Source organism: Cantharellus anzutake (assembly GCF_015039405.1).
Source record: "Cantharellus anzutake strain C23 chromosome Unknown EI90scaffold_6, whole genome shotgun sequence".
NCBI lineage: Eukaryota > Fungi > Basidiomycota > Agaricomycetes > Cantharellales > Hydnaceae > Cantharellus > Cantharellus anzutake.
This window is the reverse complement of record NW_024066956.1, coordinates 1,669,339-1,696,126: the sequence shown is the minus strand read 5'-3', so window position 1 is coordinate 1,696,126 and position 26,788 is coordinate 1,669,339. Positions and strand designations below refer to the sequence as shown.

At 48.3% G+C, this 26,788-nt stretch overlaps 11 protein-coding genes across 11 annotated transcripts; 6 read left to right on the top strand and 5 right to left on the bottom strand.

The window, feature by feature from the left end:
• Window positions 1-1,317: 1,317 nt before the first annotated feature.
• EI90DRAFT_3012896 (uncharacterized protein) lies at window positions 1,318-3,294 on the top strand (the record flags this gene model as incomplete). Its single annotated transcript, XM_039056604.1, has 10 exons — window positions 1,318-1,388; window positions 1,440-1,659; window positions 1,769-1,790; window positions 1,868-1,921; window positions 2,161-2,210; window positions 2,486-2,527; window positions 2,568-2,693; window positions 2,741-2,887; window positions 3,000-3,060; window positions 3,149-3,294. 10 exons carry the CDS (start codon window positions 1,318-1,320, stop codon window positions 3,292-3,294), a joined length of 939 nt encoding a protein of 312 aa, XP_038921602.1.
• Window positions 3,295-4,323: 1,029 nt separating this feature from the next.
• On the bottom strand, window positions 4,324-4,855 carry EI90DRAFT_3038787 (uncharacterized protein). Its single transcript, XM_039058891.1, has 2 exons — window positions 4,474-4,855; window positions 4,324-4,403 (listed from the first exon to the last, which is right to left on the bottom strand). The coding sequence occupies exon 1, from the start codon at window positions 4,778-4,780 to the stop codon at window positions 4,499-4,501; it is 282 nt and encodes a 93-aa protein (XP_038921601.1). The 5' UTR covers window positions 4,781-4,855; the 3' UTR covers window positions 4,324-4,403; window positions 4,474-4,498.
• Window positions 4,856-5,396: 541 nt separating this feature from the next.
• Window positions 5,397-6,566, bottom strand: EI90DRAFT_3117765 (uncharacterized protein; the record flags this gene model as incomplete). Its single annotated transcript, XM_039063023.1, has 2 exons — window positions 5,397-5,774; window positions 5,838-6,566. The coding sequence occupies 2 exons, from the start codon at window positions 6,564-6,566 to the stop codon at window positions 5,397-5,399; spliced, it is 1,107 nt and encodes a 368-aa protein (XP_038921600.1).
• A 504-nt stretch (window positions 6,567-7,070) lies between these two features.
• EI90DRAFT_3038781 (uncharacterized protein) lies at window positions 7,071-8,222 on the bottom strand. Its single transcript, XM_039058890.1, has 6 exons — window positions 8,027-8,222; window positions 7,800-7,929; window positions 7,633-7,697; window positions 7,457-7,528; window positions 7,352-7,361; window positions 7,071-7,274 (listed from the first exon to the last, which is right to left on the bottom strand). Exons 2-6 carry the CDS (start codon window positions 7,895-7,897, stop codon window positions 7,250-7,252), a joined length of 270 nt encoding a protein of 89 aa, XP_038921599.1. The 5' UTR covers window positions 7,898-7,929; window positions 8,027-8,222; the 3' UTR covers window positions 7,071-7,249.
• Window positions 8,083-8,687, top strand: EI90DRAFT_3038780 (uncharacterized protein). Its single transcript, XM_039058889.1, has 3 exons — window positions 8,083-8,381; window positions 8,468-8,524; window positions 8,582-8,687. Exons 1-3 carry the CDS (start codon window positions 8,278-8,280, stop codon window positions 8,598-8,600), a joined length of 180 nt encoding a protein of 59 aa, XP_038921598.1. The 5' UTR covers window positions 8,083-8,277; the 3' UTR covers window positions 8,601-8,687.
• Window positions 8,688-8,867: 180 nt separating this feature from the next.
• On the top strand, window positions 8,868-9,634 carry EI90DRAFT_3038779 (uncharacterized protein). Its single transcript, XM_039058888.1, has 2 exons — window positions 8,868-9,494; window positions 9,549-9,634. The coding sequence occupies exons 1-2, from the start codon at window positions 9,233-9,235 to the stop codon at window positions 9,599-9,601; spliced, it is 315 nt and encodes a 104-aa protein (XP_038921597.1). The 5' UTR covers window positions 8,868-9,232; the 3' UTR covers window positions 9,602-9,634.
• A 6,308-nt stretch (window positions 9,635-15,942) lies between these two features.
• On the top strand, window positions 15,943-17,073 carry EI90DRAFT_3012893 (uncharacterized protein; the record flags this gene model as incomplete). The annotated part of the gene is made up of 7 exons (XM_039056603.1): window positions 15,943-15,983; window positions 16,029-16,083; window positions 16,109-16,149; window positions 16,276-16,295; window positions 16,394-16,656; window positions 16,873-17,004; window positions 17,059-17,073. The coding sequence occupies 7 exons, from the start codon at window positions 15,943-15,945 to the stop codon at window positions 17,071-17,073; spliced, it is 567 nt and encodes a 188-aa protein (XP_038921596.1).
• Window positions 17,074-17,536: 463 nt separating this feature from the next.
• On the top strand, window positions 17,537-19,323 carry EI90DRAFT_2316676 (uncharacterized protein). Its single transcript, XM_039052872.1, has 3 exons — window positions 17,537-17,896; window positions 18,000-18,946; window positions 19,041-19,323. Exons 1-3 carry the CDS (start codon window positions 17,739-17,741, stop codon window positions 19,217-19,219), a joined length of 1,284 nt encoding a protein of 427 aa, XP_038921595.1. The 5' UTR covers window positions 17,537-17,738; the 3' UTR covers window positions 19,220-19,323.
• Window positions 19,324-19,982: 659 nt separating this feature from the next.
• On the top strand, window positions 19,983-20,443 carry EI90DRAFT_2907115 (uncharacterized protein; the record flags this gene model as incomplete). The annotated part of the gene is made up of 2 exons (XM_039054276.1): window positions 19,983-20,115; window positions 20,193-20,443. Coding segments are annotated over 2 exons (384 nt in total), but the record flags the coding sequence as incomplete, so codon positions are not given.
• A 1,174-nt stretch (window positions 20,444-21,617) lies between these two features.
• On the bottom strand, window positions 21,618-23,465 carry EI90DRAFT_3038769 (uncharacterized protein; the record flags this gene model as incomplete). The annotated part of the gene is made up of 1 exon (XM_039058887.1): window positions 21,618-23,465. A coding segment is annotated over exon 1 (1,606 nt), but the record flags the coding sequence as incomplete, so codon positions are not given.
• A 750-nt stretch (window positions 23,466-24,215) lies between these two features.
• On the bottom strand, window positions 24,216-26,156 carry EI90DRAFT_2907527 (uncharacterized protein; the record flags this gene model as incomplete). The annotated part of the gene is made up of 8 exons (XM_039054285.1): window positions 24,216-24,492; window positions 24,558-24,750; window positions 24,806-24,977; window positions 25,050-25,191; window positions 25,247-25,696; window positions 25,758-25,847; window positions 25,907-26,007; window positions 26,058-26,156. 8 exons carry the CDS (start codon window positions 26,154-26,156, stop codon window positions 24,216-24,218), a joined length of 1,524 nt encoding a protein of 507 aa, XP_038921592.1.
• Window positions 26,157-26,788: the final 632 nt, after the last annotated feature.

Genomic DNA, 26,788 nt, shown 5'->3' with positions numbered 1-26,788 from the left:
CGACTTTGGCTCACCTCGAGTCCGTCATCACCTATCTACCAGGAATGGAGCCGGGGAATGACCACGAACAAGGTGAAGAGGGGCAGTATGAAGATGCCGAAGAGTAACTAAAGACGGAACGTGAAAACCCCATCCGACCCGCGCATTCTTCTGCACACATCCCCATATCGACATGTCACCTAAGGATGGGAACAAGAACACGCTGGCACTTGCATAACCGAAACTTTTAACAAGCTGATATTACAACTAAAACCACAAGAGGACCGAGATAGGTGATGGTTATGGATAGTGCTTTCCTTGGTGGACAACCGGAAAAGCAGAGGGGCCGCAATCAGATTCCCAGTGGAGCCCGCTTTCCCATTTCCCCTCTATAAGTCGCCACTGCATTTATGTAGGCTCCGGTATTCCAAATGCAGCAAAGTTGACATACTTGACACCGTGAGGGAGTCGGCTTGCTTCACAATGAGGCCTGGAGTAAAAAAATATCATACTTCCGCCCGCACTGACGAACACATCTTTCCAGGTGTATGTAGATGGACAGGAACGCACCAGTAACCACTTTCTACCCCGACTGGGCAAACGCAAGAACTTCGATACTGGCTTCAGATTGCGATAGCCCCGAAACTTGTGCTAAATGAACCACGTTGCCAAAATGGGATTAATTGGAACTGGCAGTCTTCCGTGTCGTACCCATGTAGGAGTTGAGATTCATTCTACACGCAACACGCACGCATATTCCGCGAGCGTGCCGGGATTCCCCCAGTAAGGCCTTGGGACTTTGAACTCGACAACGCCAACAACTGCTGGGCTATTTCTATAATGGGTGTCTGCTATAGTCGGTTGGGTACATGCCGAACGCTTTTCCAACATGGTTCAGACAACCACCAGCACAGGTACATTACTGTAAAGTGTTTGGAGAAAATCCACAAAGCGGGTAGTTGCGGAGGCCCACTTCGGTTGACGAGGCAAGTGAAGGGAGAAACTGAGGATGCCAAAGAGATATAACCCTTTGCCTGATGTTCATGTTCTATCATCCGGGACCGGAGACGTACGTTGACTAGTGCGGTCCATGTTACGGCCGAATCCTTGGTGTCGCGTCTGAGTGAGAAAGTATGGGAAGAAGTCGCCCAATCCTGTGTGCCAGTAAGTGCCGGCGGACAGTGGAACTGTATGTACAAGTGGGAACAAAAAAAATCATCAATCAGCTTGCCGACCTTGAGCAATATTGACTTGTCATAGCACCCACTCGAAAAACCCCTTCTAAGGACTCAATATCATGAACGAAGGGAGCTGTGCTGACTTTCTCGATATTTAACGATGAACGGAGAGGACAAAGGGCCCGCTCTGGATGGAGCGGGGGAAATACCTGAGCGCGGTAAGGATACGATGTATACCACGCTCCTCCACTAACAAGCACTTTAATCAAATACATCTTGCAGAAACTTGGTTGTACTTTCCATTGTATCTCAATCCCGCCACATCGGCGAGCGTGCCGGTTGCCAACGAACCATCGGCACCGGTGGCGTTGGACTGCCAATCTTAACACTGGACGTACCAATGACCCCCATGGCCATCCAAGAATCAAACCACAACACCTCAGCCCGTCGCGACGAGGCTGAAGCGGAGGGCGAGAGGAGAGTCTCGGGCGGGCGAGGCAAGGTTTCACTGAACGAAATATAATGACACCAGCAGGTACCTCCATCAGTGGCAGTGGGGAGTCCCACTGTACACAAACTTACGTTCACGCTAACAATATCCTGCCTGGTAGATGGGGGGGAATGGAACAGACTGTACGTTCACATTCTCCTCTGAAGCTCGGTGAGCCTCTCATCTACGATACATGATATCCCAAAGCGAATCTGCTTAGGTGGTCTATATCAGGCAGTAACGAAGGGGCAGGAGAAACACATCTTGGACTGCAGTGCGTCTGTCGCTCTTAGAACAGTGCAAATACTGATGACCAAGTTATTCTGATCGATGAGAATATGGAGGGTGATTAAAATCGCATTGGTACGCATATACACACTACATCACCCATAATAGCTCGGTCGGCATCGTTGAACCACCTGCTACTCGTTCCTGGAAACCTAGATATTTCCTCATGCAAACGTCATCGTTCATCTTCCTATCATTACATTCAACCGACACACACCCATGCAGTCGTAGGCGTTGATCTTGTACCAGGTCCCATCAAGCCGAAGCCCAGGAACGTGCGTTCAAGAATCGGATGCCCACCAACTGCTAGTTTGCGACCCCCCCAACCCGGTTACAACAAGTTCTAAAGCGTTGAACTCACAAATTCGAATTCGACGACCTCAATGAGTTGTCTGACCATTCCTATTGTTGGTTTGTGTTGGGCACGCACCAGATAGTCATTAGCTCGTTTTGTCGCCTCAGGCAAATGTGACGCCGTTCATGTCTTCTTGGGGCCGCTTGACAGCAATTTTTGTTGTCGACTGCTCTGTTATAACATGGTCATGAATAGAGTGACGATTACAAGAGCTTCCTGAACAAGATGGTCTCCAATGTCTAAAACCATGCATGTCTGGAGCGCACTCGCAATGTAGTTAGTTTCCAGTATAGAATTTAGCGGCGCGCAATTCCAGGAGTATAGTGATGATGGTCGAGAGTTCACCGCGATTGACAATACTAGCAATTGCATTAGCGTACACCGAATACGTTGGGAACCTGAGGTAACTGGTGTTTGGGGGTAGCCTTAGTCATCTCCAATGTGGCCCAGCGGCGGAAAATCCAAGGCAACGGATCAGATATTGAGGCCATCGACAACCTGCAAGGGTTGGTGGAAGACCATCCGCAACTCGAAAATGAGTTAACATCCTGGTTGGCTCATGCACAATGGCGGAAACCCGATATATCGGGGAAACCAGTGAGTCCATCGGAAGAAAAATGCAAGAGAGTGCCGTGGTAAGTTGAACGGTTATCTCATGAACCTGCATTCTGATTAATGTGGATGCTATTCGCGACGCGTCACAACTCAGTGTTTGGTTCATGCACTGAGGAACGTCCTTCTCCAAATGGCGGATGAATGGAGGGCACGAGGTGAGTCGCGCCTGAAGCGGCAGGCCTGAGGAACGAAAGGGCGACTGACTGTCCCACCGAAGCCCAAGTGATCATTTATCTGGCAAAGATGAAGAGGACGGGAGGGACGACAATGAACAAGAGGACGAAGAGGACGAGGAAGAGATAATACGTTGGAACCGATGTCTCGAGTCCAATGTCACTCCAATTGAACAGACCTCCATCGGTGGCGTGATAACCATCCAACGCTTCTAGCCTTCCGAGTGAAGCACGACTCGTTTGTGTACAACTCCCGTGTCGTCAACGTTAATTGAGTCTGGGTGACCTAACTACTCGGAGGGTGTCTATTAGGACCGGTCAAGACGGGTATGCGGTCAATGAGTCGCCATGTCCAAAAACCGTGTGTTGATGTAGAGAAAAAGTGAACTTGAAGTCTGCTTGTCGCCAGCCTAGCTGGGCACAGATCCTGGGAAAAGTTAATCGTCCATAGAACCACAACGACGAACATGGCTCATGTGCTCGTGTCAGTATGGATCGCGATGATCGATGCGGGCAGGACCATATTATCCTGTGAGGCGTGAGCCGGGTGATGTAGGCTTCGGCCGTCCACTCCCGATTGAACCAGAATAATGGTTAGGCGCCCGACTGTGTGATGAAAAGTCGATCCAAAGAAGCGAGCCGATGATGATGATAGGAGAGGGATCCTACCACTTCATCGATTGATCCGTGAAGAGGAGAATGGAAGATCGAAGAAACAAGGAAAGCCAGGCCGGACAGATTTTTCCCGAATAGATGTTTTCAAAAATAGTGGCCTCCGAGTTGATACGCTGATACATGCGCCATAAAATTTGAATTTGATGGCACGACCCCCCCGTTGGACATCAAGCGGGATGTGGCACCCGATTTTAGTATTGTGATGCGGTGTGTGATGAAAGCAGTACTGAGAATCGGTGGCACCGATGGGGAGGTTAGATGATGCCGCGGCGCCCCGGGACCGGTTGGCAGGGTGATGGAAAAGATTATCGCCGGGATAAAAAAAAAAAGGGGGGGGGATGGAGATTAAAAAAGAACATACGAATCAGTGAAGTTGTCCTGGGATCGATTGGGAATGCTGCGATAAATTCGAATCGGACCTCGGAATGGCGGAAACCCGGAACTTGGCCACATCGCGACCCCTCCGAAGCCTCCACGGTACTTGTGTTTGGTGATATATCATGGTCGTGGTGATCGAGGTCGTGGTCATAACTACAATTCATAAAAATGCATTTTGGAGCACTATGGTGACTCAGGATGGTTCCGGCCCATCTGTTTTTGCTAAACGATTGAAATGAGGGAGAGGCCATCGGAAAGGCATAACTCAACAGCTGTGACGTCCAAGGTCAACAGCGTTGGCAAGTCAGGTGCTTTCCCGACCCATTTCTCACCCCCACTCACAGTGACATTATCCCAGCCACATGGATCAGATTCTCCCGCTCTCCAACAACTGGAGCACCTCCAACGCCGATTTCGCACTCGGCGCCACAACAGGAGCATGTGAAACGACTCCTGCCTTATCGGACGCCGGCTCACCGCCCTTTGTACCTGTCGGCGAAGAGAGCATGAAATTGCACAGAGGGGAAAGTGGGTCATCAGGAAGCTGATTGTAATTTTTTTTATTATTGTCGTCGACGTGTTTTGTAATTGGTCGGTAGCACAAGTGAAAAGTGAGAGTGTGTGTCAAAAAAAGGAGGGCCAAAAACATAAAGAGGACTCACATCCTGGAACAACTCCTTAATCAGCCCCCCCAGCCGCGCGACATCCTCCGAAAACGGCACCAAATGCACGGCACCCCCCATTTCACCTCCACTATTCCCTTCATCGAATACAACCCCCTCTACAGAGTCCAAATAATACTTGACCGGGAAAATAGACCGATCAACCGGATAGGGTGCAAGTCCCGTGTCCATCACTATATTCGAAGCGAGAAAGGGTATGTTGGTTCCAGAGTGTTCGTGGAAAAAAATTAGTCCCTGTTTTGTGGGTTCCAATTCCGTGTAAAAAAAAGGTTAGCAAGGAATTCTCAATCGAATTTTACTGAATGAAGAAATCGAAAGAAAGGGTGAAACAGGCAAGAGAGCGGAAGTAAAGCGACTTCACGGGGAAGAGTGTGTGTGTGCATGTGTATGTGCTCGTGTGTATGAGCGTGCTGCATGCGCATGTGCTGGATGAATATCGACAGGGGTGTTTCATGGTGTGGCCGTGCGGTACTCGGCAGATAATGGAAGCCTGACCGAACACGGTTATGTGCCTGTCTCCACCCAGCACAATTCGAGGCAAGGGGAAGAAAGAAGAAAACCGAAAAAGAACCCAATGAAATACTAGAACGGAATACTCACCTCAAGCAACTGTCGGACAAATTCAAATACCTGCAGTAATCCTTTTGGTTCAGGATCATTCCACGCCCTGAAACGTTCTCTGACAAACACATGCGAAGCACCTCCTTCGTTATCCTCGTTCGCAGAAGCGGGGTTGGGGGATATTTCAACGGGAGGGGAAATATTCCATGGATCCCGTCGAATGTCAGGCTGGTTTAGGTAGGATGTTATACGTGCTAGCGGTGAGGATGGTGAAAGGTATTGGATGATGGTCGTGTTGGTTGGAGTGGTGGGACCAGAGGAGGCGGTGGCGTCATAATGTGGGCGGGCAGTGCCGAAGGATGGAGATGAGTGGTCGATCTCATCATGGACGTCAAACGTCTAGATGAATTTCGAACGTTGAACCCAAATCAATCGCCAAGTCGGTGGAACTCTCAGACTTACCTTTGAACCTGACGCGGACAAAAATGGGAAACCCCGAAAGTGGTCATGCCGGTGTAAACCCTGGTCATAATACTGGCTCTCGTGAGAATATTGATTCTCCAAAACGCCGAGAACATACTCCCAACTCTCACTCCTCCTCACCGCCTCCTCTTCATCCTCTTCATTCTTGTACCACTCTTCTTCGTCTTCCTCCTCTTCATACTGCCCGTCGCTAAAAAATGAAGACCTGACCTGTCTGCCTGACATCCGCTTGGGCATCATCCGCTGGAGTGGGCTGCCACCCAGATAAACGAACCCGGAGGCAACGCTGCTCCCCGTTGTGTCAAAGTCATAATCGTAGTCGGACTCAAAGTCGTCCAGTTGTAGAGTGGTTTGAGAGTCTATGCTTTTCACGTCGTCTTGGTCAACGTTGTGGTGGTGAGATGATGGAGGTGATAGTGAATAGTAGCTCGCCATGGCTTTGTATTGATAAGAGAGGAGGGAGAGAGTTATGGAGGGCAGAAGAGTGGGAGGGGCGATTAAGTATGAGGGAGGGAATTCAGTATCACCTAGTTTAGTCCCTGGCTCGTTCAAAATTTGCAGTTTAGGGGTGAGATGGGATGAGACCTGGAAAGAGTTGGGGGCAAAAGGTAGAGAGGATGGACCTTGTATCCATGAAATGCATGCGTCAAACGTGGGTTGTTGCGTTGTAGCAGTTTCTAGTCGGTGATCGTGTAGGTCGAAGGACATCCAAAAACTGTGGCTTGGCCTTCCGACTGCACATCTTCTAGTTCAACCCAATTCGACAATTCATACTTTCCTTATTAGCAAGTCCCATTCAGTGAAAACGCTTCGATGGTTGATCACGAGGAAAGAGGAAGTAGCGGGCCACGATCCATGCCATATCGCCCAAGTCCCATGCCAGTCTCCCCTAACCGTTGACCTGGGTCCCCTTCCTGCAAACACCACTTGCTTTGCAAATTGTTTCCCCCACTTCGATCCGCCGCGCGCGCGTTCCCATAATTAGCCATCGCCATACTGACATCATTATCACACTCATCCATTATCCAAGTGCAGATCGCGATCGAGCACGGACTCCACACAGTTATGGTACCTTCCTGACACCGTTTGTAACCCCCTTACTAGCCTCTATATTAGACGTCTATACGTGCGGGCCCAATGAAATCACCTGTGAGATAAAATTGGCTCATGAGAACGGCAACAAATAATAGATTCATACTGACATGTGCGCAAACACATGATCACGCCAAGACATTAAGATCGGCATGTGTTTTGCAGCACAGAGGATGTCTGCGGATCGGTTCCTTCGATACATTCTGATTCACTGATATTCAACCCTACATGTCGGTGGCATGCATGTACATGTTCAAGCGGACCGGTACCACCTCATATACCTATTATTCACGCCAATATTACGCTGGAACATCCAAACGTTGTCTAACAGATCGCAAAGGGACCGCACACCAAGCTCGTTAGTGCCACAAGATAGCGGTGTCCGTACTGATCATACTTACAGTTCTCGGACTATCCCCAAAACCACATTACAATATCAGATAGAAGTGTGAGTATAGGAGAAAAGTCTCTGAGTGGGCTGTAAACAAGAAAGTAACCCAACTCACCTCGAATGATAAAATTCGACAATATAGCGAAAAACATGAGAGCAGAGATGATGATTGGTCCAACAATTTCATCTGTGGCCGTTCACCCATTGTGAGAACATCACGACCGATGAACCAAGACAAAGTCAGGTTCCCCATTCAGGCTGGAGAGGAAAGAAGATAGCAAGACACGTCACCGAAATTTCCTGGATCTCTTTTACGAATCATTGTGATACGTCGCTGATAGAGGACATACCCATATCTACAGAACGAAAAGTATGTCGGAATTCGCACAAGTCAAATCGCCGTCTACCTCGATAATAGGCGCGCATGTATAAACCATGATTATAGAAATTCGACTCACATTAAGATGCCAATGCTCACCAGAGCATAAAACAATGCAAAATTCCTTGCCACAACCTCGTGCGAGGCATTGAATAGAGCGAGCGCCAACGTCCCCATAAGTATGGATAAATTAAGGTACGAGAGCCATGCTTGAATGAGAAATCAATAGGCCAGGTTAGTGTTCTCCCCTCAAAATAAAGAACCCCAGAAAAGAGAATGAAGAAAAAAAAAAGACAAAACACTCACTTCGTTCATTTGCAAACCAAACTTTCGCCTCGACCTTAATGGTTGTAGCGATTTTTCTCGGCACCCTGATCTTAGGCGGCAATCCCAGCCCTTGAGCATGTAAACCTCTGTTCCCTCCTTCGTCCACAGTGCCATAGCTCGGAAATTCCCCACTCCCACTTCCTTCCCCTCTCTCTCCACCTCTTTCACGCTCCCCTAGCGGGCCCAGTTGATCATCATCTTGTTCAGTTTCAGGGATATTATCTGTCCGTATGGACCGTGGCCTTACACGAGCATCTTGTGGCAGGGATGCGAGAGCTGATGAGGAGAAGGGCGAGAAGAGGTCTGACACTGCGTGGATTGATCGACGGATTAGCTGAGAGGTGTATGTGTGGGGGATAGCAGGTCCAACAGTAGGTGAGCGAGCTAGTTGACTTAGAGAGAAGGTCATCTCCATCTTACCCCATCGGCGGAGGAGTCGCGCTTGGTGGACATCTTATCTTTCTCAAAGCTCCAACACTTGATACAACAATGAAATGAGTACCCCCCTCATAAATAGCCATATATTCAACTCACCCTAGCTGCTACAAGTTAGGGGTTATTGAGGAGACGGAACCGAATGGTACACGCTGAGACGCAGGTCCACCGTCAACTTGGCGATTAACGGGTACGGTAATTGCCGATTGAATTGATACAGCAATGAATTCCGCCGTCATCCCTCCGAACGCTTGCAGGCGCCTATCATGACTGCAACAGGGGAACGAGGGGTTCGGTTCCAATCCCCTGAATTGAACTCTTCTTTCTTGAATGGAAAACGTGCCCGACTCCTGAGAATCGCTGCACGATGCTTAGTATGAAATGTCACCAGCTTTCCAATTGGTTTCATCAATAACTCGACAACTCTTGCACTGCGGTTTTTCGCTGCGTGGCTTGTTCACCCCTGAGAGTGTTCCTTTTTTTTCCACGCGTCACTCTCAAAAATGCCTGATCCTCCTTATCTTGGCCCCTTACCCCAAGCAACTGGCTAAAATAGACTGCGGCGCATACCGTGCATCCATCGCATCTGATCTCATTTCGCTACACGCATGGGCGTTAGAACAACAACTAGGTCGGTTATGGAAGGTCGTGCGTATGTGCGGATATTATGAGATCTCATGTGCAAAACCGCGCACAGTTTCTTTCTGTCTTCTGGACCCGAGGAAATGGTACGTATGACAGTGATTTCTGATGACAAGGATGCCCTCAGCGGATATATTCATATGTTTGATTGCCATTGCACCCCCAATACTGCAATCCAAATCCAGCGTGCACTTGGGGGGCCATGTGGTGGGATATTTTCATTACCACTATTGGTCACTGGAGCTTTACAGCCAAGCAACCCTTGGGATTACGTATTTCGCGTGCAAAACCTTCAACGCACCCTGTGATAAGCTTTTGGTTGGCAACCTCGATCTGAGTCGGGTGATTGGAATTGCATTTATCACGTACTGTATGTTGTCGTTGCACCGCCTTCCTGTTCGCAGTCGATCATGACGCCGCATAGCCTTGACTCTTTCTTGCCTCATGCCTACTAGCTATTACGTGGAGCAAGAGTAATATCTTGATTCACTGTGACATCGCGATCATACTCCACAGTGAACCTGACTCGCGTAGGGGAGATGAAAAAAATTTCCCTTCTTTACGTTGTCCCCGTGGGTCTATCGTCCTTGGGTCCGCTATCCATCAATCACGCCGTTTTCAATACGGCTAGCATGTAATCCCTTACCAATTTGCAGTGCACACCTCTCCAAACTGAGACGCCGCTCGGCAAATGAGCGTCATCACTCTACCGTATTTTCTATTCCATGGACGTCCCTCCGCCAAGCGATATGACAGAGACTCGCTCCACCGCACGAAATTAGCCCATCCGCCAGTCCAGTCCGTCGTTTCTATTTAGGACTTTCGCTGGTGTGGACCGACGCACATGGGCCAGCGCTTGGATCATCCAAATTTGAATAGCAACTCAGCCCGGTTTAGCGCAGTGTAGATTTATGGAAAGATACGCTATCTCCATCTCAACCTGTGCAATGTTGAGCCGGGGATTCCCAGAACCTCGCTATTTCCCATACTCAAGCATGATAGCGGATCCTACCAGTATTCTTTATTGTAGGCCCCCCCTTTTCCCTAGTTATTCCCGTGGGCGTTATCACCTTTCCTACTTCAAACATGCGACTCCAGCTGCCAGGTCGGTCGCTGGATGTTTATCTATCCGACATGCACTGCTGTTCCGTCCCTTTGCGCCGATCACACATAGCTATCCATGCTATTACGTCCTCCGACCCGATTCCTAGCGACACATAAAAACTATGCATAGGAAATCCACATTCTACGTATAGCAAATGCATACCGGCGATCACAGCATAGTTGATCCAAGACAAGCTTCTTTCTCCCCTCGTGGACCAACCCCAGATCTCAGTGAATTCGAATATGGAAAGGATTACCCCAGACGACAGTACGAGTTGAGTACAATATTCGTATTACCCAATTTTCATTCATTCAATTACCAACTGAACCTGCGCTTTCTTTAATTTAGGATGTCCTCTTTTTTTTCGCTTACGGCAGCTCACTGGCCAGCCAAAAGTGTGTCCCGCCGCCATCAATCAACCACCCTACTCATTGGCGACGAAACAAGTCTGATTACAGGCATTTCAATAATATAGCACTTGTGTCGTTGGCCCAACAAATGGATAATCATTCCACAAGTCCGATTCGACGGACTTGTATCCTATCGATCGTGATGGCTTACTTTTGCTAGTACAGTACTGATGGATAACGGAGCTAGTGGATTCTCACATTTCCACTATATCCTTTTCCAGCTCTCATACCGAATACACATCGCTACCTGGGATATACCATCTCAATCTCAACAATCGATAACCTTTGTTCCTGCTTCGCCTACAGAGGAAGTATCGCCGTACATTGTTTGCTACCCCTCCCAGGCCGCAGATTCGGATCAGGGGCCTGACATTTGAAGCCAGGGCCCACGGACCCGGGGCGGTCGCAAGGGGGGGGGGATCATACTAAGGAACGCCCGACTGAAGGCGATGGTGATTGATGGGTGATGAGATGAACAATCTAGTTGTTGGTGCACAATGAGTTGCCCGCCACCAATACATTAACCAGTACGCAACCTTCTTATCACAATCACACCAATACAATGTTAATTGATGCAGCTATGTATCCTCTGGTCCTAACTCTCGTCTCTGCTGGTTGGAGACGGACTCGACCAAATTTGTACTGCTTTCTGCCTGATCATGCACAGCTTCGGACGTGCATCATTCAATTATATTTTTCGCTACTCCCATCCCCAGAACTAGCCAGCTGTTAACAGCCGACCTAAAACAGGCTAGTTTCAGGGTTCTCGTGTAGGCTTCTGATCCTCAAACTAGAAAAACGCGACAGGACAAATTTCTCGCCATGTCAACCCTCCCAACCGGATCACACTGATGTTATTTTTTTTTAGCTCGTTTTACCCACACCCCACATCAAGGACTAGTAGCCTCACTAGCTAGCATGTGGCGTTACTCTCATCAACCCCCGGCGGACTTCGCGCGATCTTGCATGCACCCTCGATCACAGTTTGTCCCCTTCAGGTACACCTCCTGGGATCCCTCAATAATTTAGTGCAATCTTACCTTTTCCACAGGGTATGGATTTGCATCGGTGATTGGGCATGTGGAACGAAATCATCCATGCCCCATCGGCGCTCCGGGGGTTTCGGCTTCCCGACTTTCCGATGGATCACGATGGCGTACCAAAAACTTTGCAAATGCTGTTTGATCGCCGACGTGTCACCCATGCCGTTTCCACACTGAACTCCATAAGCGCCCGCTTGTGCAAGTCGAGCCAACCGGGGTATCGTTCTCCTTTGTGCCTTACGGTGAGTGTTAGCCCAGTTAAGGAATGAGACTAAATTGAGCCGTTTCTGCCTATATGCGATCGTTAATCCGTCATTTCCAAGTCTTAGTATTGGTTGTTTAGGTTTTGAGGTCTTTGAAGCCCGAGAGTCCGAAATAGCGATCGGGGATCACATTGTTGATGTTAAGGTACCTTCCAACGCAACAGCCTCAGTTGCAATGTATGCTTCTTTGGACCCCAAAAGCCCCGAAGAACGGGGGATTTGTAGTCCGCCACCATCACTGTCATTGCCATTCTCAAAAAGGCTTCTCTGTCGGAATCAAATCCACCACATTTCTACTTATATTTCCTCTTTTTCCCTGCGCAAGCCGTTCCCCGGGGTTGGGGAGGAATTGACATTTTTGGTCAAGAAGGACATCTCTGACTTTCACACCGACAATAGATGGCATCCGTTTTTACGACACCCTCCTTAGTCAATGGGCGAGCGCACAAGCAACCTTCACATGGCCCCCAAGTACACCAAAACCCCAACCCCCAGCCGTACCCCGTTCCAGGCTAATCATTACTGGTCTGGGTGAAGATCCCTCTGGTACAGTGCACTCAATCTTGACTGATATACTGATACAAGACCCCCAATCCCCGCTCTCCCGTGGTTTTGTCGGATCTCCCACGATGGCTGAATACGATCTCCTAACCCACGCCCTTCCGCGCCAGATCCCGCCTTCTAATACGTCTTTAGGATGAGCATGTTTCCCAGCCTGAGGATCGGCGTATTACTCATCTGGCATTGAAGGAAAATTGGGTGTGCATGTGGAGGGACAATATTACCGTATGGTTCGAAACCAGGGTTCCCCGTTACATATCCATCACCTTCGCTCTCATGGCTAAGTAAACCAAGTCCTGGAACAGAGCGTATATCATCCCACGCTGCAAGGGGCGCAGCGCCTGGGTGCTTGCGCAAGTGTTTGCGGCACAGCAAATTTCATCAACCCCCGTATAAAGTGTCCGCGTTCCCAAGCGATATATTTATATTGTCTTCTCGCCGGCGTTCTCTTCCGGTCTACGCCGCACGCAAAGAATTTGATCTGACTACCCAAACAGCGCTGTTTTGAGAATCTCTTGCCGTGATCACTCGGACTCTGATGATTGATTGATTGAGATGCAACCCTTAATGGCTTGCAAAGAACGCCCACCACCTATCATTCCGAGCTTGATTGGATTCTATAGATCCGCTGCCGACAATGCCCACAGGCAGTTTACGTTCAGCGGGAAGTAACTTGGCTAAGACCGGATCATCGCATCATTTTCGGCAACTCTTGGGTTTTCTCGGTTGGCTTGTACGTCTTTTTGCTACGTACGTACGAATGTGCTTGGGTAACCGACTCGGCTAGAAATGAATGAAGAAACCTTGACGTATATTTGATCATCGCCTCTGTTGCCCTCGAGCATGCGATACTTTAATGTTTTGTCGATCGATTGAATGGAACTCACAGCCTTTAATTAAGTGCCACTTTGTCCGGGGAGGGGGGGGGCCACAGCCTCAAGCGTTTTTGACTCAGAACATCAAATTCACGCGTAGGGCATCAAACGACCAGGAAATTTTAGGGATCACAAAGAAGGTGATATCAACTAGGCCACAAATATCCTCACAAGGCATTACGCTCATGTTTCTTTCTTGATGTTGCCAGTGTTCTCGTGAGAGTTACTGGTGCTCAATAGTACTCCACTCTTGCCCATACATGGGTGCTGCTGCTATTACAACTGGACTAACGCTTTTCATTGAATTGAGCTAGCTCAGGTTGAGGGTTTTGGGTGAGATGCCCTTGCCTCCCGAGGTAGAATTCAATTCACGGTTGACGCCCAGGCACCCCCGTCTATGATTGAGTTAATTCTGCCTCCAGAAAACAAACCCTATATATATACTGGAGCTGGTTTCTCCTCGCTGCGCGGCGCTCCCATTCGGATGGAGCATACGATCTCGATCACCACTTGCTGTGATGAAGCCCTCCTACACGGATCTAAACGGAGTCATCTATGATTGACTTGCCACATGATATCCTTGTCTATGTCTACTTTTCAAACTGATCAGACTGCGCTGATGGCAAGTCATTCAGACACCAAGTGGGGCCCCGAGTCATGCGATAGCTATCGTCCCCCCCAAAAGGTAAAGGTGATCGCTGCAAGTGGGTAATATTAAAAAAAATGAGTAATTCGACCATTGATATGTCGTTTCTTTCAGCCTTTCCTATTTCCATATGGTTGTTCTGGGCACTGTTTCTTGCTCTAGCCTGCCTGGGATGAATGACATGACTCAGACCTTTCTCATACCCAGCTAACGTAAAAACCCACTGCCTTTACATTACCCACCCTCAATCAGAGAACAGGGTAGTCACTGGCGCTGCTTTTATTTATTTTTTATTTTTCCCCCCAAGAAGCTTCTAAATCGCTAATGCAACTGGTGGTCACCTACCGACGCGACCGGTTTTTGAGCTAGCTGTGTGTTTCCGAGATGATTTTTTTTTAAAAGACACAGCGACGTGTCTTTATTGTATCGATTCTCCGTTTCTTTTTCAGATCATAGGGGATCTGATTTCGCGATACCATCATACACATATACCCATGTTCCGCATTAGCCCGGGTTGGTGGCGGAGGGGAAAGGGAAATGTTGAAGTGTTGTTTGTTCCGCACTTTGGCGGCTTTTACAGCGTCAGGCGCTCACGGCTTGCATTGCAATGATAACTTTCGTTAATCCATATCACTCGTACGTATATTTACACGATCGACGACATATAACTTGGTATTTGCCATCCTTCTCAATCATGCTGACGCCTTTTTTTTTTTTACTTAAAAACCTTGGGGGGCCATCCCGCGACATGTGAACAAAGAAAGAAAGATTCGATCGAGGAAGTTTATTAAGTATGTAGTATAGTTACCTTTAGAAGTTGGATTGGCTATCACCGTGATACGGGACTATTTTCATTTGCCCTATCATGAACGACCTTTCGCGGACTGATGATAAGTACTTTACGTTAAGTATGCATGGGTCCCCCATTTGCACGGTTACATCCGGAATCCGTCTCTTGTCTTATCTCCGTTGTATGAACGAAGGGTTTTTTTTGTCCTTGGCTCTCTGTTTCACTTGTCTGATTTCCCGTTCTCGGAAGTTTTTTCCGCCCCCCCAACCCCGGCTAGGATTGGCTCGGGTATGTTGTCCGCCCCCCTCGGTTGTTCCACAAATCTAAGAGAAAGGTACGGGCGCTTCCGTGGGCTTGGAAGAGGGGGGGAAAGTGCGGGGAAGGTGCGGGAAAGTGAGATAGGATTATCTATGCGACGCCAAGACTTGACAGTACTAGTGTGATAGCTGATCCTGATCCCGTGCACCGAGGAATGGGGTTAGCAGGGGGGAATGTGATATTTCCTGAAACTGTGAATTCCGGCTGTTGTTCGCGAGCCAATGCAAACCGCTGGCTCGTGTAGGTCAGGTACACACCGTCTCGGAGTTAATTAGTTTCCTGTCTATGGATGACGAGTCGATCGAGCGCGCATGCAGTATGTATGTGCTGGGATTAGGGGTACTTTGAGTTGCATAAGTATACGGTCCATGGAACCAATCCAACCTTGTTTTTTTTTTTTGTAATACATCAGCCGTGCAGGCGCCGCAAAAAAAAATTGCGGTTGGTGCCGACTCCTTTTTACAGGTACTACTCCCTGCAATAGTACACGTGTTTGTATAACCCCTCTCTTGTCCCCCCCCCTCGCCCTTACTTAGTCCTTTTCTGTGGGTTATATCAAGTACCTTGAATCCCACGAGGCGTGCAAATCGGGGCGTTTTTCCTATTCGTTTCAAACTCACTCAAGAGTTACAATGGATCCGGGATCTCTCACCCACAATTATTTTATATCATATCGTTCCTTCGGCTACTTTTTTTTTTGGACGCGCGCGCACACACACATGCATACAGCATGTTTGGCATATATTACTTAGTGACTGTATCAGCTGGGATATATATTTCCTCGGCAAAGATAGATTACAGATATGTATGGCCCGAGCTGGTAGGACACGTTGGCTACTCGGGAACAAGTAAGTATCAGTACTTTGAGATGGAGGTCCATTTTGATGCAACAGACGCTGGATCAAAAAAGAGTTCCGGTTAGAGAGTGTTAGTTATGATTACTGTACTGTAAGTAATATTGTGAACGCGGCAGCTTTGGTTGCGTCATCAATGCATTGAACAATCCTCGATTATGTAACTGATTATTGAGAAGAAAAATATCTGTGCGTCAGCGCGGATGCGGGACCGAGGGTGGGGAACGATGTGTTGCGCATCAAATTACGTGGGCCTACATATGTAATACTACACTCGGCGTGACAGCACGATCAATCAACCTCAAAGTAAGCCGTGGATATGTATCAATGTTACATGTAATGTGGAGAAGGTTTTGGCCAGGGACGTTATATTTTTTTCAGTTTGTGGGATGATGATCATATAGTGATGATGAGCAGGAAGATGGCCGATTGGAGATGGGATGAGAGGTGGGAAAGTCCTGGAACAAGTTGGGTTGATTGGAAAAAGTGGAGGACTGAGGGGTTGGGGGAGGCGTCAGTTTGGAGATCGAAGCGGCATCAAATCCCCGGTTCCGATCCATTCCTCAATATGAGAAACCATCTTTGGCGGGGGGGAGGAGGAGTGATGCAGTCGATGGCCCAAGTCGTTGTACGGACGCTATTATTTACGTTCTGTGGAGAGCAACCGGTAATTCACTTGAAACTGCAAGAAGTCGATCCTGAGCTGATTACGACGTGTGGATGGAGTGATTGCCATTTGGAGAGCATAGAGCGAAGATGCGTGATTGTTACATCCAACTCACTACACATATCACCATGAGAACAACTGCTTAGCACGCTGGGTCGTTGCAACAGTACCATAGTAGTCCTTGTTTGATGAAAACGAATTGCCCTTTTTCGACAGTTGCGAACCTACGCAAGGAACATCGTCTGTTTGGAATGCTTGGGCCCCCTCGGAATAATCAACGCGGAAGAGTTGGGTTGGGTTGGGGAAGAGATAATGGTGGATTATGTTCCAGAGAGCGGTTGTTTTACAGTAAGCGCCAAGCTCCTTTGTGTGTGATTCCATAAACAACCTTCATTTTTTTAGCGCCCTCGACTTTGAAATTCAGAGAATAAAAATGAGCTACCCACAATTGAGTCACTTTAAGATTCCCTTTTATGGGAGGAAGCGAATCCATCCGCATTCAATAAATTTATTTTTGATTACATACATATATTTCTAGCCCACTTACTGGAATTGGGAATAATTCGATTTATTCATTAGTCAACGAAATGGGAAGCTTGGATCTCCATGACAATTCAGAATAGGAGGCGGGAATGACTATAAGAGGAATGTCTGGATCTTTGATTCGGTTTTATTTTGATTTTTATATATATATATTACATACATTTTTTTGCTTTATGTATTATTGGTTTATTGTTGATTCGCCAGATGGAGGTTACACTCCGTTGTCGGGCCAGGCACTTCGGATTTTATTCTTAAATCCGAGCCGAGAATTGGCGCCCGTTATTTGATATCTTGGTTTTATTTCTTTTGGGAATTCGTTCTTAGGTAGGAGGTACAAATAACACACACCTTCTTTCTGCCTCTCTCCCGCTCTTCCGCGTTCTCGGGCGCATTTCAACTCGTTCCATCTCCCTCGCTCTCTCTCTCACCCTTCTCGTCATAATCTTGCCCCTGCAGCGCCTCATCACTCCCAAATCGGCTCTTCCAACCTTTACACCGCATTCATTCATTGCGTTGTGGCTGTAGTCTTTTGGATCGCAATGGAACAGCATCAAGACACAGCTACGTCCAACTATTTTACCAACAATGACTCGAGCAATCAGCACGCCCTCCCTTCATTTGCTGTGGAGACCGCCGTTCCATTTGACTTCGACGAGTGGTCAAAGAAAGCTGCAAACGCCGAATATCCATATACTCCGTATGTTCATCTCTCTCCCCGATCCACAGTACAACCCATTATTCTCTTTATTTACTGAACTCGTTCACAAAACCATTTCTCGATCCCACCTTTTACCTTTTAGATCTTACGCTTCATACAACTCTCCCGGCTCTAATCTTTCTGGCTTGTCCGCTCCTTTGGATAGTGCAGACGACGATTTCGAGTTTATGCACCACACCAAAGTTGGATCATACGGTGAAGACCTAGTTGGATTAGGCATCCACAACCTTGGCGACGAAGACGAAGGTTACAATCCCCATCATTTCTCATCAATCGCTCCAGGGGCAGAAGAGTTTCCTTTGATTGAAGACCAGTTTGGAAATACGTTTGTATACGACGCGCCTTCAAACGCAAGTAGTCCCCCCCCACATATAAACGAACCCACTGCGTACTATCGTCCTAGTCCTGATCACTCCCCAGGTTCAAGTGTGGGTGACATAGAAAATCCTACTAAAAGCCGCGCTTCCTCCGTGTCTTCCTTCCATCGATCCCCCCGCACTCAATCGACCGCGCCTCCGGGTTTCAACGAGTCACTGGCCGGTCTCAACTTTGGTGTAACATCAGGCGCTGAGAGCCCAGAATTACACGCACATCGGGTTGCATCTCCCGGTATCATCTCTGCTCCTATCGACGCACCAAGTCCACCTCCATCATCCACATCCCCTCCTGCACCTCATCACGCTCATACGAAATCTCTGACTCAACCCCTCGTCATTCCAGCTTCCCCTTCACTTCATCCTTTCAACTCCCTACATAATAACGAACACGAAGGAGAATCTCAAGAGACTGCCAAGGTAGTAGATAACATGGCAACTGCGGCGGCCTTTTCAACTGCGTTCCTCCAACCCCCCCATGATCCTACGTTTGCACTGCCTAGGTTCCCCGTACAGGATTCCGCCGCCGACAATGAGGGTCCCGCTATTCGACTTATTCCCAGTACGCCCATCACCGCTGGTGGGAGCGTCGCGCGGGGGGTTATGCGTCCCTCTCCCTTGTCGTTTGTCCCTGAGGATACAGGTGCGAATGAGTGTGAGTTCAAAATTTTTTTTTTCATTTTTGGCATAAGTAACGGAAAAGGCTGATCATGGATGTGCAATTTTTTTTTTCCCCCCCCTTTCTTCAGCAACGTTCCCGCCTCCACAACCGGACAATGGGTCTGTAGATCCTGCCGCGAGCTGGAATACTCAAGTAGTAAGTCGCCTTTTTTTCGATGCACTTACGTGTCTTATTGGAACTATTTTTATTTTTTCTTCATTTTTAGAATGCTCCGCAATCTATGGGTTATCCTCTTCCGGCGTTTGAACGCCCTGTAGCTACTTCCTCGTGGACATCGGATTCCCTCCTACTAGGTGGGGGTGGCTCATTCACGAACGGGTCACCTCGCAACCAAAGCCTTAATTTCAATGATACTCCAAACTCCATTCCTCCTCCTGGCCCCCTCCCCTTCTCCGCTTTTGTGCAGTTGGGTCACAGACCTCGAGCTGCATCTCACTCGGGGTCTTCGACTCCTTCAAGGGGACAGTGGCAGGACACGAGCGTCTTCCCATTGCAGCAGTATCAACAATCCCACCTTTTGGGTCAGTCGCAACGAACTGTGAACCTCAGCGAGGTGAACCCGTCGTTGACGACTTCCCTTGAGCCATTCTTGGATTCTTTGGTCCCCATCTCCCCGGCTCACTCTCATACTCAACTTCACCCCGAAAACACCCACCTACTCCACCATTCGACGCCCAACTCCCCAAGCTTACTCCCCCTCAATTCCCTTCATCCTCAAGGCACGGCGCTTCGGCGGTACCGTACGATAGCAACACCATCTGGTCATCGTCGTGGCGCTTGGTCCGAGGATATATCCCTCAATCGTACCGTCCCCGTCGACAACGAAGCATTCATTCGAAGCATCACCTCCACTGACGGATCGCTCCTTCCACCTGATCCACGGTCTCCACCTGCTCGACGTGGGAGGAGGAGTAGCTCAAGTTCGGTAGGGTCAGATAGAGGATCGCCTTATAGCCGACCAGCGTCTTTGTCGGGTGGTTCGAGGAACCCTTCTCCTATTCCTGCGGGTCAGGTTGAGAGACAAAATGTTACCACTCCTGCTACGGAGGCTGCTAGTGCTATTAGGAGGAAGAACAGGGCACCGTTCATGTGTCCTGTGGAAGGGTGTGGAAGTACATTTACCAGACAGTTTAATCTGAAAGGTGCGTTCCGTGTGTGTGTGTATATATATATCTATATGTGTTTAATGCCGCTGTCTTTCTTTTGTGCTATATTATAGGACACCTTCGTTCCCACCGTGAGGAACGACCGTACGTGTGCAAGTGGCCCAAGTGCGGGAAAGGATTTGCAAGACAACATGATTGCAAGAGGCATGAGGCATTGCATCTTAACATTCGTCCATTCACGTGTGAAGGATGCGGAAAGACTTTTGCGAGGATGGATGCTCTAAACCGACATCGTAAGCTGTCACTTTTGATTCTGTTTGTAGATCATTTGACTGACGTGCGCGCGCACGCGCGCTTTTTATAGATAAATCCGAAGGTGGTATTGAATGTCGGAAGGCGGATGGCTCAGAGGCGAGCAATGGTGTTGCGCAGTCCACCGGCGCGTTCGGTGAGGTTGGCGGCTGTTTCCCTGGAGGGGCGGGTGACGTTGGCGGGGATTTGAGTGCGCTTGGAGGATGGAATCCTGCTGCCGGGTATCTTGCATGATCCACCGCCGTAGCTCAACCGCGTTCAAAAACCATTCATATACACCCATCCATCATCCATCGTCCGACGAACGAAATATCCCTAGTAAACTGTTATCTTGCTTGCCTCCTCCACCCCTCCCCCCTCCCTTTGTCGGCTAACCTCACCATTTTAATCCCGAAGCTCTTTTTTTTTTTCACCTGCTTTCTAGCATGCTCTATTCCACACGTACGCTTTTCTTTTCTACTCCTTTCCTTGCTTCATGTTGCCTAGGGATGTGATACATACAACCAGACCCCAGATCGTTGTTACGTGCTTTCTTTCTGACTTTTTTTTTTTTTGTTATCTGCTCATATGTACTTGTTTCGATAGTGGAGCTCAGACGGACGTTTTTGGAAACAGTTATTCGTCTGTAGCGCTTTGTTGTCTACGTTTTTGGCTTTTCTTATTCTTTTTTTTTTTCTCTTCCGGACTTCCTCACATCAAATGCGCTGTGCTGCCCAACCTGAACATCTCTTTTAGCATCTATCCTCCCACTTACTACTAGTTTCAGTACAGTAGAATTTTTAGTACGTATACTGTTTTTCGATGTATCCGTAAACGAACCCCCGCCCAAAAAAAAAATCAATCATGACATTTTGTTGGGTGTAAGTACAGAGCAGAGCATGAAATATTGAGTGATGTCCTGTGAATGATGGTGAATCGTGATGGAGGATAGGGGCCCATCGAAAGTGGAGGTGGTACATTTAAGGATATTGCTACGTTCTGAAGAACCGAAAGTTGATCAAGCACGAATAAGGATATCGAAGCATACAACACTCCGGATTCATATCGAGAGAAAAAAAAAGGGGGGGGGGAATTGAACTTTTAGTTACCTCGTTGTTTTATTGATTACTTGAAACCGAATTCCTCCTCTACCATACCGATAGCTGCTTCTACTGCAGCTTTACTCATTCGAGGCATGGCACCAGGTTGCAATAAAGGATGGTTGCCTTGGCCTAGCTCGTCGATACCATCACCATCATCATCATCACCATCATTGCCCACTTCTCCCTTTTCCCCCCGATGGGCAAGTTCCTCGCTTTCGTACTCTCCCTCCTCATCATCCGGTCCCATGTTAATTCCCCCCTCATCTTCATCAACGCTTCCACGTTCAGACGAAGACGACGACCATGATGAGGCTGTGGATATAACATCCGACACTTTAAAATCTCCATCCTCAGGGTCGGATTCGTCCAACGGAGCTTGACTGAATGGAACGGATGCCGCAGCGGCAGAGGAAGCGCCAGATTTGTTAGGAGACGTCCCTGCGACTACGAACGCATTGCTATTTTCACCAGTAGCAGTGGCGGTTCTAGACGCTGACGAATCATCGAGGATCATTACATTTGTCGCGAATTCATTCCGGTGTTTGGATATCCAGCTTTTAACGGCATCTTGATCTTTTCCCTCGATGAGAGAAAATTCCGTTTGCTCCAATTCATCATCTTCTTCGTTCATCAACAACTCAGTGGCTTCATTTTTTGATGACGATGATGCTTGAGCAGCAATAGCAGCAGCAGCAGCCGCTGCTGCTGCACGTCTCGCGTTACTTGACAGAGCAGAAACGGTCGAGAAACGAGTATCAATGGAAAGAGAGAAAGATCGACCCGTTACGCTTCGGGTTGTCATATCGTAGATGGCTTCAACCGGGAACCATACACACGGTTTCTTTTCTCCCCAGAATATACCATGTTTGAAGAAATAGAGATGACCATCTTTAGCTCCTATGTGTGCATCGACGCTTGGAGCGCCGGATGAAGATGTGAAATCGCCGGTAGAAGGTTCGTATAGATCCCGCAAACCATTTTCGCCTTGTGGGAAATAGGCAAATAAGGAATGAAAGAGAACTTTTGATGGACTGCCCTTTGTATGAGCTTCTTTGGGACCTGGATGTTTCGTTGTGTATTGCGTCGCCGTCAAGACAGAATCTGTTCCGAATATGATTTGAATATCTCCGTCCGAAGGCGAAACCCTTGCTCGCTCGGGGAGAATCACAGCCGAGAGGTATGGCATCCGTTTCCCAGGTACGGGAAGCAGGAAAGCGAGACGAAGGATAGAGAGTAAGATGGGAGGATGCAAATTTTCGAGAGGATTTCCTGGAGAAGTGATTCGTAACGTCAACTGATGGACTGTTATGTCGACCTTTTTACGAACAGGGGAAGACATGGAAATGGAATGAAATGTGAAGATGGGTGGATCGCTTGACGTGTCATTTGGCGAGGCGTTGTTGACATTTGACGTCAGTGCACTGACACCAAAACCCTCGCGGGAAGTTTTCGCTTTCTTAGCATCCGAACGATCTTCCTCATATTCCAAAGCTCTCTTGAGAGGCTGCTGGAAAGTCAAGGACGTCTCTCCCAGCTCAGATATCCTAGAATGTAGTGTTTGAACAGATTTTGCCCATTCTTCGGGCGTGTACTGATTATCGGAAGTGTGGGGCAGCCCACAACAAAGTCGCAGAACGTTATCTAGGGTTGATTCGAGCGTGTCATTAGATGATATTAGACCCTGAAGCCCATTAGATAGACCAGCAGGGGCTGATGATAGCACAGCTGCAACGAGCGGAAAATTCGACATGGAGTGGAGTTACACTATCCGAAAATACATTGCGCTTATTTCCGCAACAGCTTCAACTGGATTCAACGACGGCAGAGTATGGACCAGCTTCGTATTGTGCTTATTCCCTTTTTCTGGGCTTCATCTACCCACTATAATGCAGCCACCCAGCACCGATGTTGTGACTCTCATTGGTCCTTCGACCCAGTTCGGGGCATACAATGCCATGGTTCACGGGTTTCTATGGACTCGGCTCGATCTTTCTGATGGAAGACCGTTTCGTCGATATTTAGGAGATCCGCCTTCCGTTGCTAGCACGCACGATGTTGAGTATCCTTCCCGTCATAACGCAGCACTCCCCTTGAGGACAAAAAGGCTTCGACAACAGACCCATTGTATAATGAATTGACTCGCAGTTGCATTAATTGTGTTTCCTTCCCCACGGACAACTTACCGTACCATTTGGGCGATCCGCTAAGTTACATGTGCCATCTGCAACTTAGGGGTTCTGACTTCATTGTCCGGATTTGCAGCTGCCTTTGTAATCCGTTCCTCCATCACTTGCCCACGCGCCGGGACTCGCCGACTGACCCGACCTCTGGTGTACCATCACGGTTCACCCCATCATTGGAAGGCTATCAAAAGATCAAGGACGTTCTATCAATCCGATTCTCGATATCTAGTACTTCCCTCGGCTGGCACAAATATGTGGACTTCGCATCAAAGCTTCTTTTACAGAAATTCACCAGGGTGCTAGCCCGTATAGGCTGATTACTGGCCCAAAGATGTGATTCATTGATGCACAAGTCCGTTGCGATCGCGTCGCACCAAAGATCTCCTGTTATCAGGTCGGATCATGCAAGATGGAAAGGATGCGAGTCTAACACCCTGGAGTGAGAGCACATGTATACCTTCGCGTTCTGTAGCGTGGTGTCGTACCCGGGTCATTTTGCTGGTCCGTATGATGCATGGCATCTGAATAATTTATAAACAAATACGAATGGCACTTGAAGCTAACTAAGATCGATGAACGCCGTGCGAGGATCCATCCCTCCTGACGCCCGCAAATTTAACACACCACCCGGCAAGCTAGACACATGATACCCGCAAAAGTAATGCGCATGGGACATCACAACCTGTTCCAGAATGCCCATCACGTCGGTGATGAGAAGTGGCCATCCGACTAATCGTCTGTCAGATGGTGAAAGGAGATCAACAATAAGGACACCTCCGTTTTCACGAATGTGCTTCAGTTCGCCTTCAGTGCGTGCATCGGTGGCTATGAAGAATCTGTGGACGCGATTGTCAATGGCCAAGCAAGTCGCTCCAGCGGAGGCAAAACTAGCGGAGCTTACTTATCGCTGCTGTTGGGTGGAGGAGAACGCAGATACGGAGTGTCCGGCGTCACATTCGGTACGTCGTACGTTACCAATGACACATTTTTCTCCGACATATCTCGCAAGACCTCACGACCACGCTGGATATTATTTTTGATCCGTTCTAGGTGCTTTCGAATACTGTACTCAAGTTGGAAGCCCCATCGCAGGACTGAGTCGAGGGATAAATTATGCATAGGCTCAAAGTCAGCCATAAGGTTACTCACAATCCCCTCTCCGCATATGTGCGGCCACCCACATTCTTCCACCGTTCACTTCGAGCATCCTTTCGGCAACGCGTTCCGCGGCCTTGAATATCGAAGGAAGAGGTTTCACACCTTGTAAAATTAGATTGGCGAAGTTTTTCCGAGCCGACTCAGTGGTAAATCGGAGGTCCCCCTAACAAATTGTAAGGTAAGATTACTATCTAGACCATTAATTTAATTTAGGCATGCTACAGATTTCACGTACCGCCGGGCGTCTGTCATGAGTCTCAGAGTCAAGAAGCAATACATGGGCGGTTTCCTTGTCATAGTCATCGACAAGCCCACGAGCAAGTTCGCGCCTCGCAAATTGCTTGACCGGAAATACGACAGTCTTCTGTGCCTCCGGTCTGTCAAGCGAACGGTAATGAGTGTGGATCTCCTGCCAAATTGGGTTCAACTCACCCTTCAAATGTATACAGAACCAACCATCCCTCGCGTTCCAGGATATTTTCTAATTCGGCTTCGGTACCCCAGGCTTTCGAATTCTGGAATTCTAAAACAGATTTGGCCCCGTCTATATTTATTGTATGCCTCCCGCTGGCCTTCAATTCTTCTAGTAATATCTTGGTAATGTCAGTTGGTTCTGAGGGGCCTCCAGGGGGCGGTGGCGGTAACTTGTCAACGCGAACTAAATCCCCATATTTACCATGATCGAAGTCCTTGTTAGGGATAATGAAAAGGGATGGATGGTCGGGTTTTTGTAGGTATTCCGTCCTCCCCCAGCGGCCATTTGGTAGTTCCTTTGATAGATCAAGGTCGTGAAGCTGTAGGTACTCGGCGACGGTGACGACAGGGTGAAAGTGACGAAGGCGGTTAAGATCAAGCATGACGCTAATGGGTACGCGCCATCCCCTTACAACGTAGCGAGGGGTGAATATCTCACTACGAGCCTCGATACTGGTGTTGAACTCACATTTGCTCCTCTATGGGTAGGATTTTCCATTCATCCCACCCAATAGCATCCCCACGGTTTACCATCTCTGAAAAGTCAGCGCAGGTGTGACTGGATAGAAAGCGATTTGAGTGACTGCCGCAGCTCGTTATTAGCTATGGGGTACGCACATGTTGTGTTCGCAAGCCCTAGCGTATACGTAACTCGGAAGGACGAGTGTTCGATTCAGCAGGTTAGCGTGTAATAAGCTGGCTTCAATAATATATCGCATCTAAAAGAGAGATGAAATAACGTATCCTTCAAACTCATTAATAAACATACATTATTCCAACCCAACCAGACGCTGTAATCGCGGGCGTAATAACCTTTCGTCTTCGATACCATCGACCGAATACTATCCATATCCCATTCATCCTCCATCGGTGTAACGTAGTTACCGAGGCCAGGACGTATATAGGGATCGGGGGGCGAGAATTCATATTTGCCCAGTAGAGGGTCGAGCAAGGCACCCGAACTACGACTAATTCCAACCAAGAGTGCATGGAATATCGAACCCGAGAGAGTGGCAGCACAGAGAAAGATCAGTATACGTGTTCTGGTGTTGATGTGGACCAGGAAGCCCGATTTTCGAGATTTCATGCCAAGTTCGCTCTCAATGTCGTCCATCTCGCCACGAGGCAAGAGTTCATAAGACATGGCAGTCGAGGGGATTCCACAGAAATAGACTGGAGAAAGTGAGCTGCGTAGACCGTGCCAGTCCAGAGCGTCTGGGGTTGGAGAACTGAATTGGAACTGCCTGGCGTTTGAATGTCAAGCTGGTAAGTAGGGGCACATGCCATGAGTAATTATGCACATAACAAGGACACTGACCTCGAACGCACGGCTCAGACTCAGAGAACTGAGGAGAAAAGCTCGAACATCAGAGATAATATGGGAGATCCCGGTATCCAAAAAAGTAAAAAACGAAAAACGAAAAAAAAAAATTCTCGAAATGAGTCACGGATGCAGTGCCCTCTGACCGCGAAGGTGGTCGGCCCCAGGCCTTCTGGGCC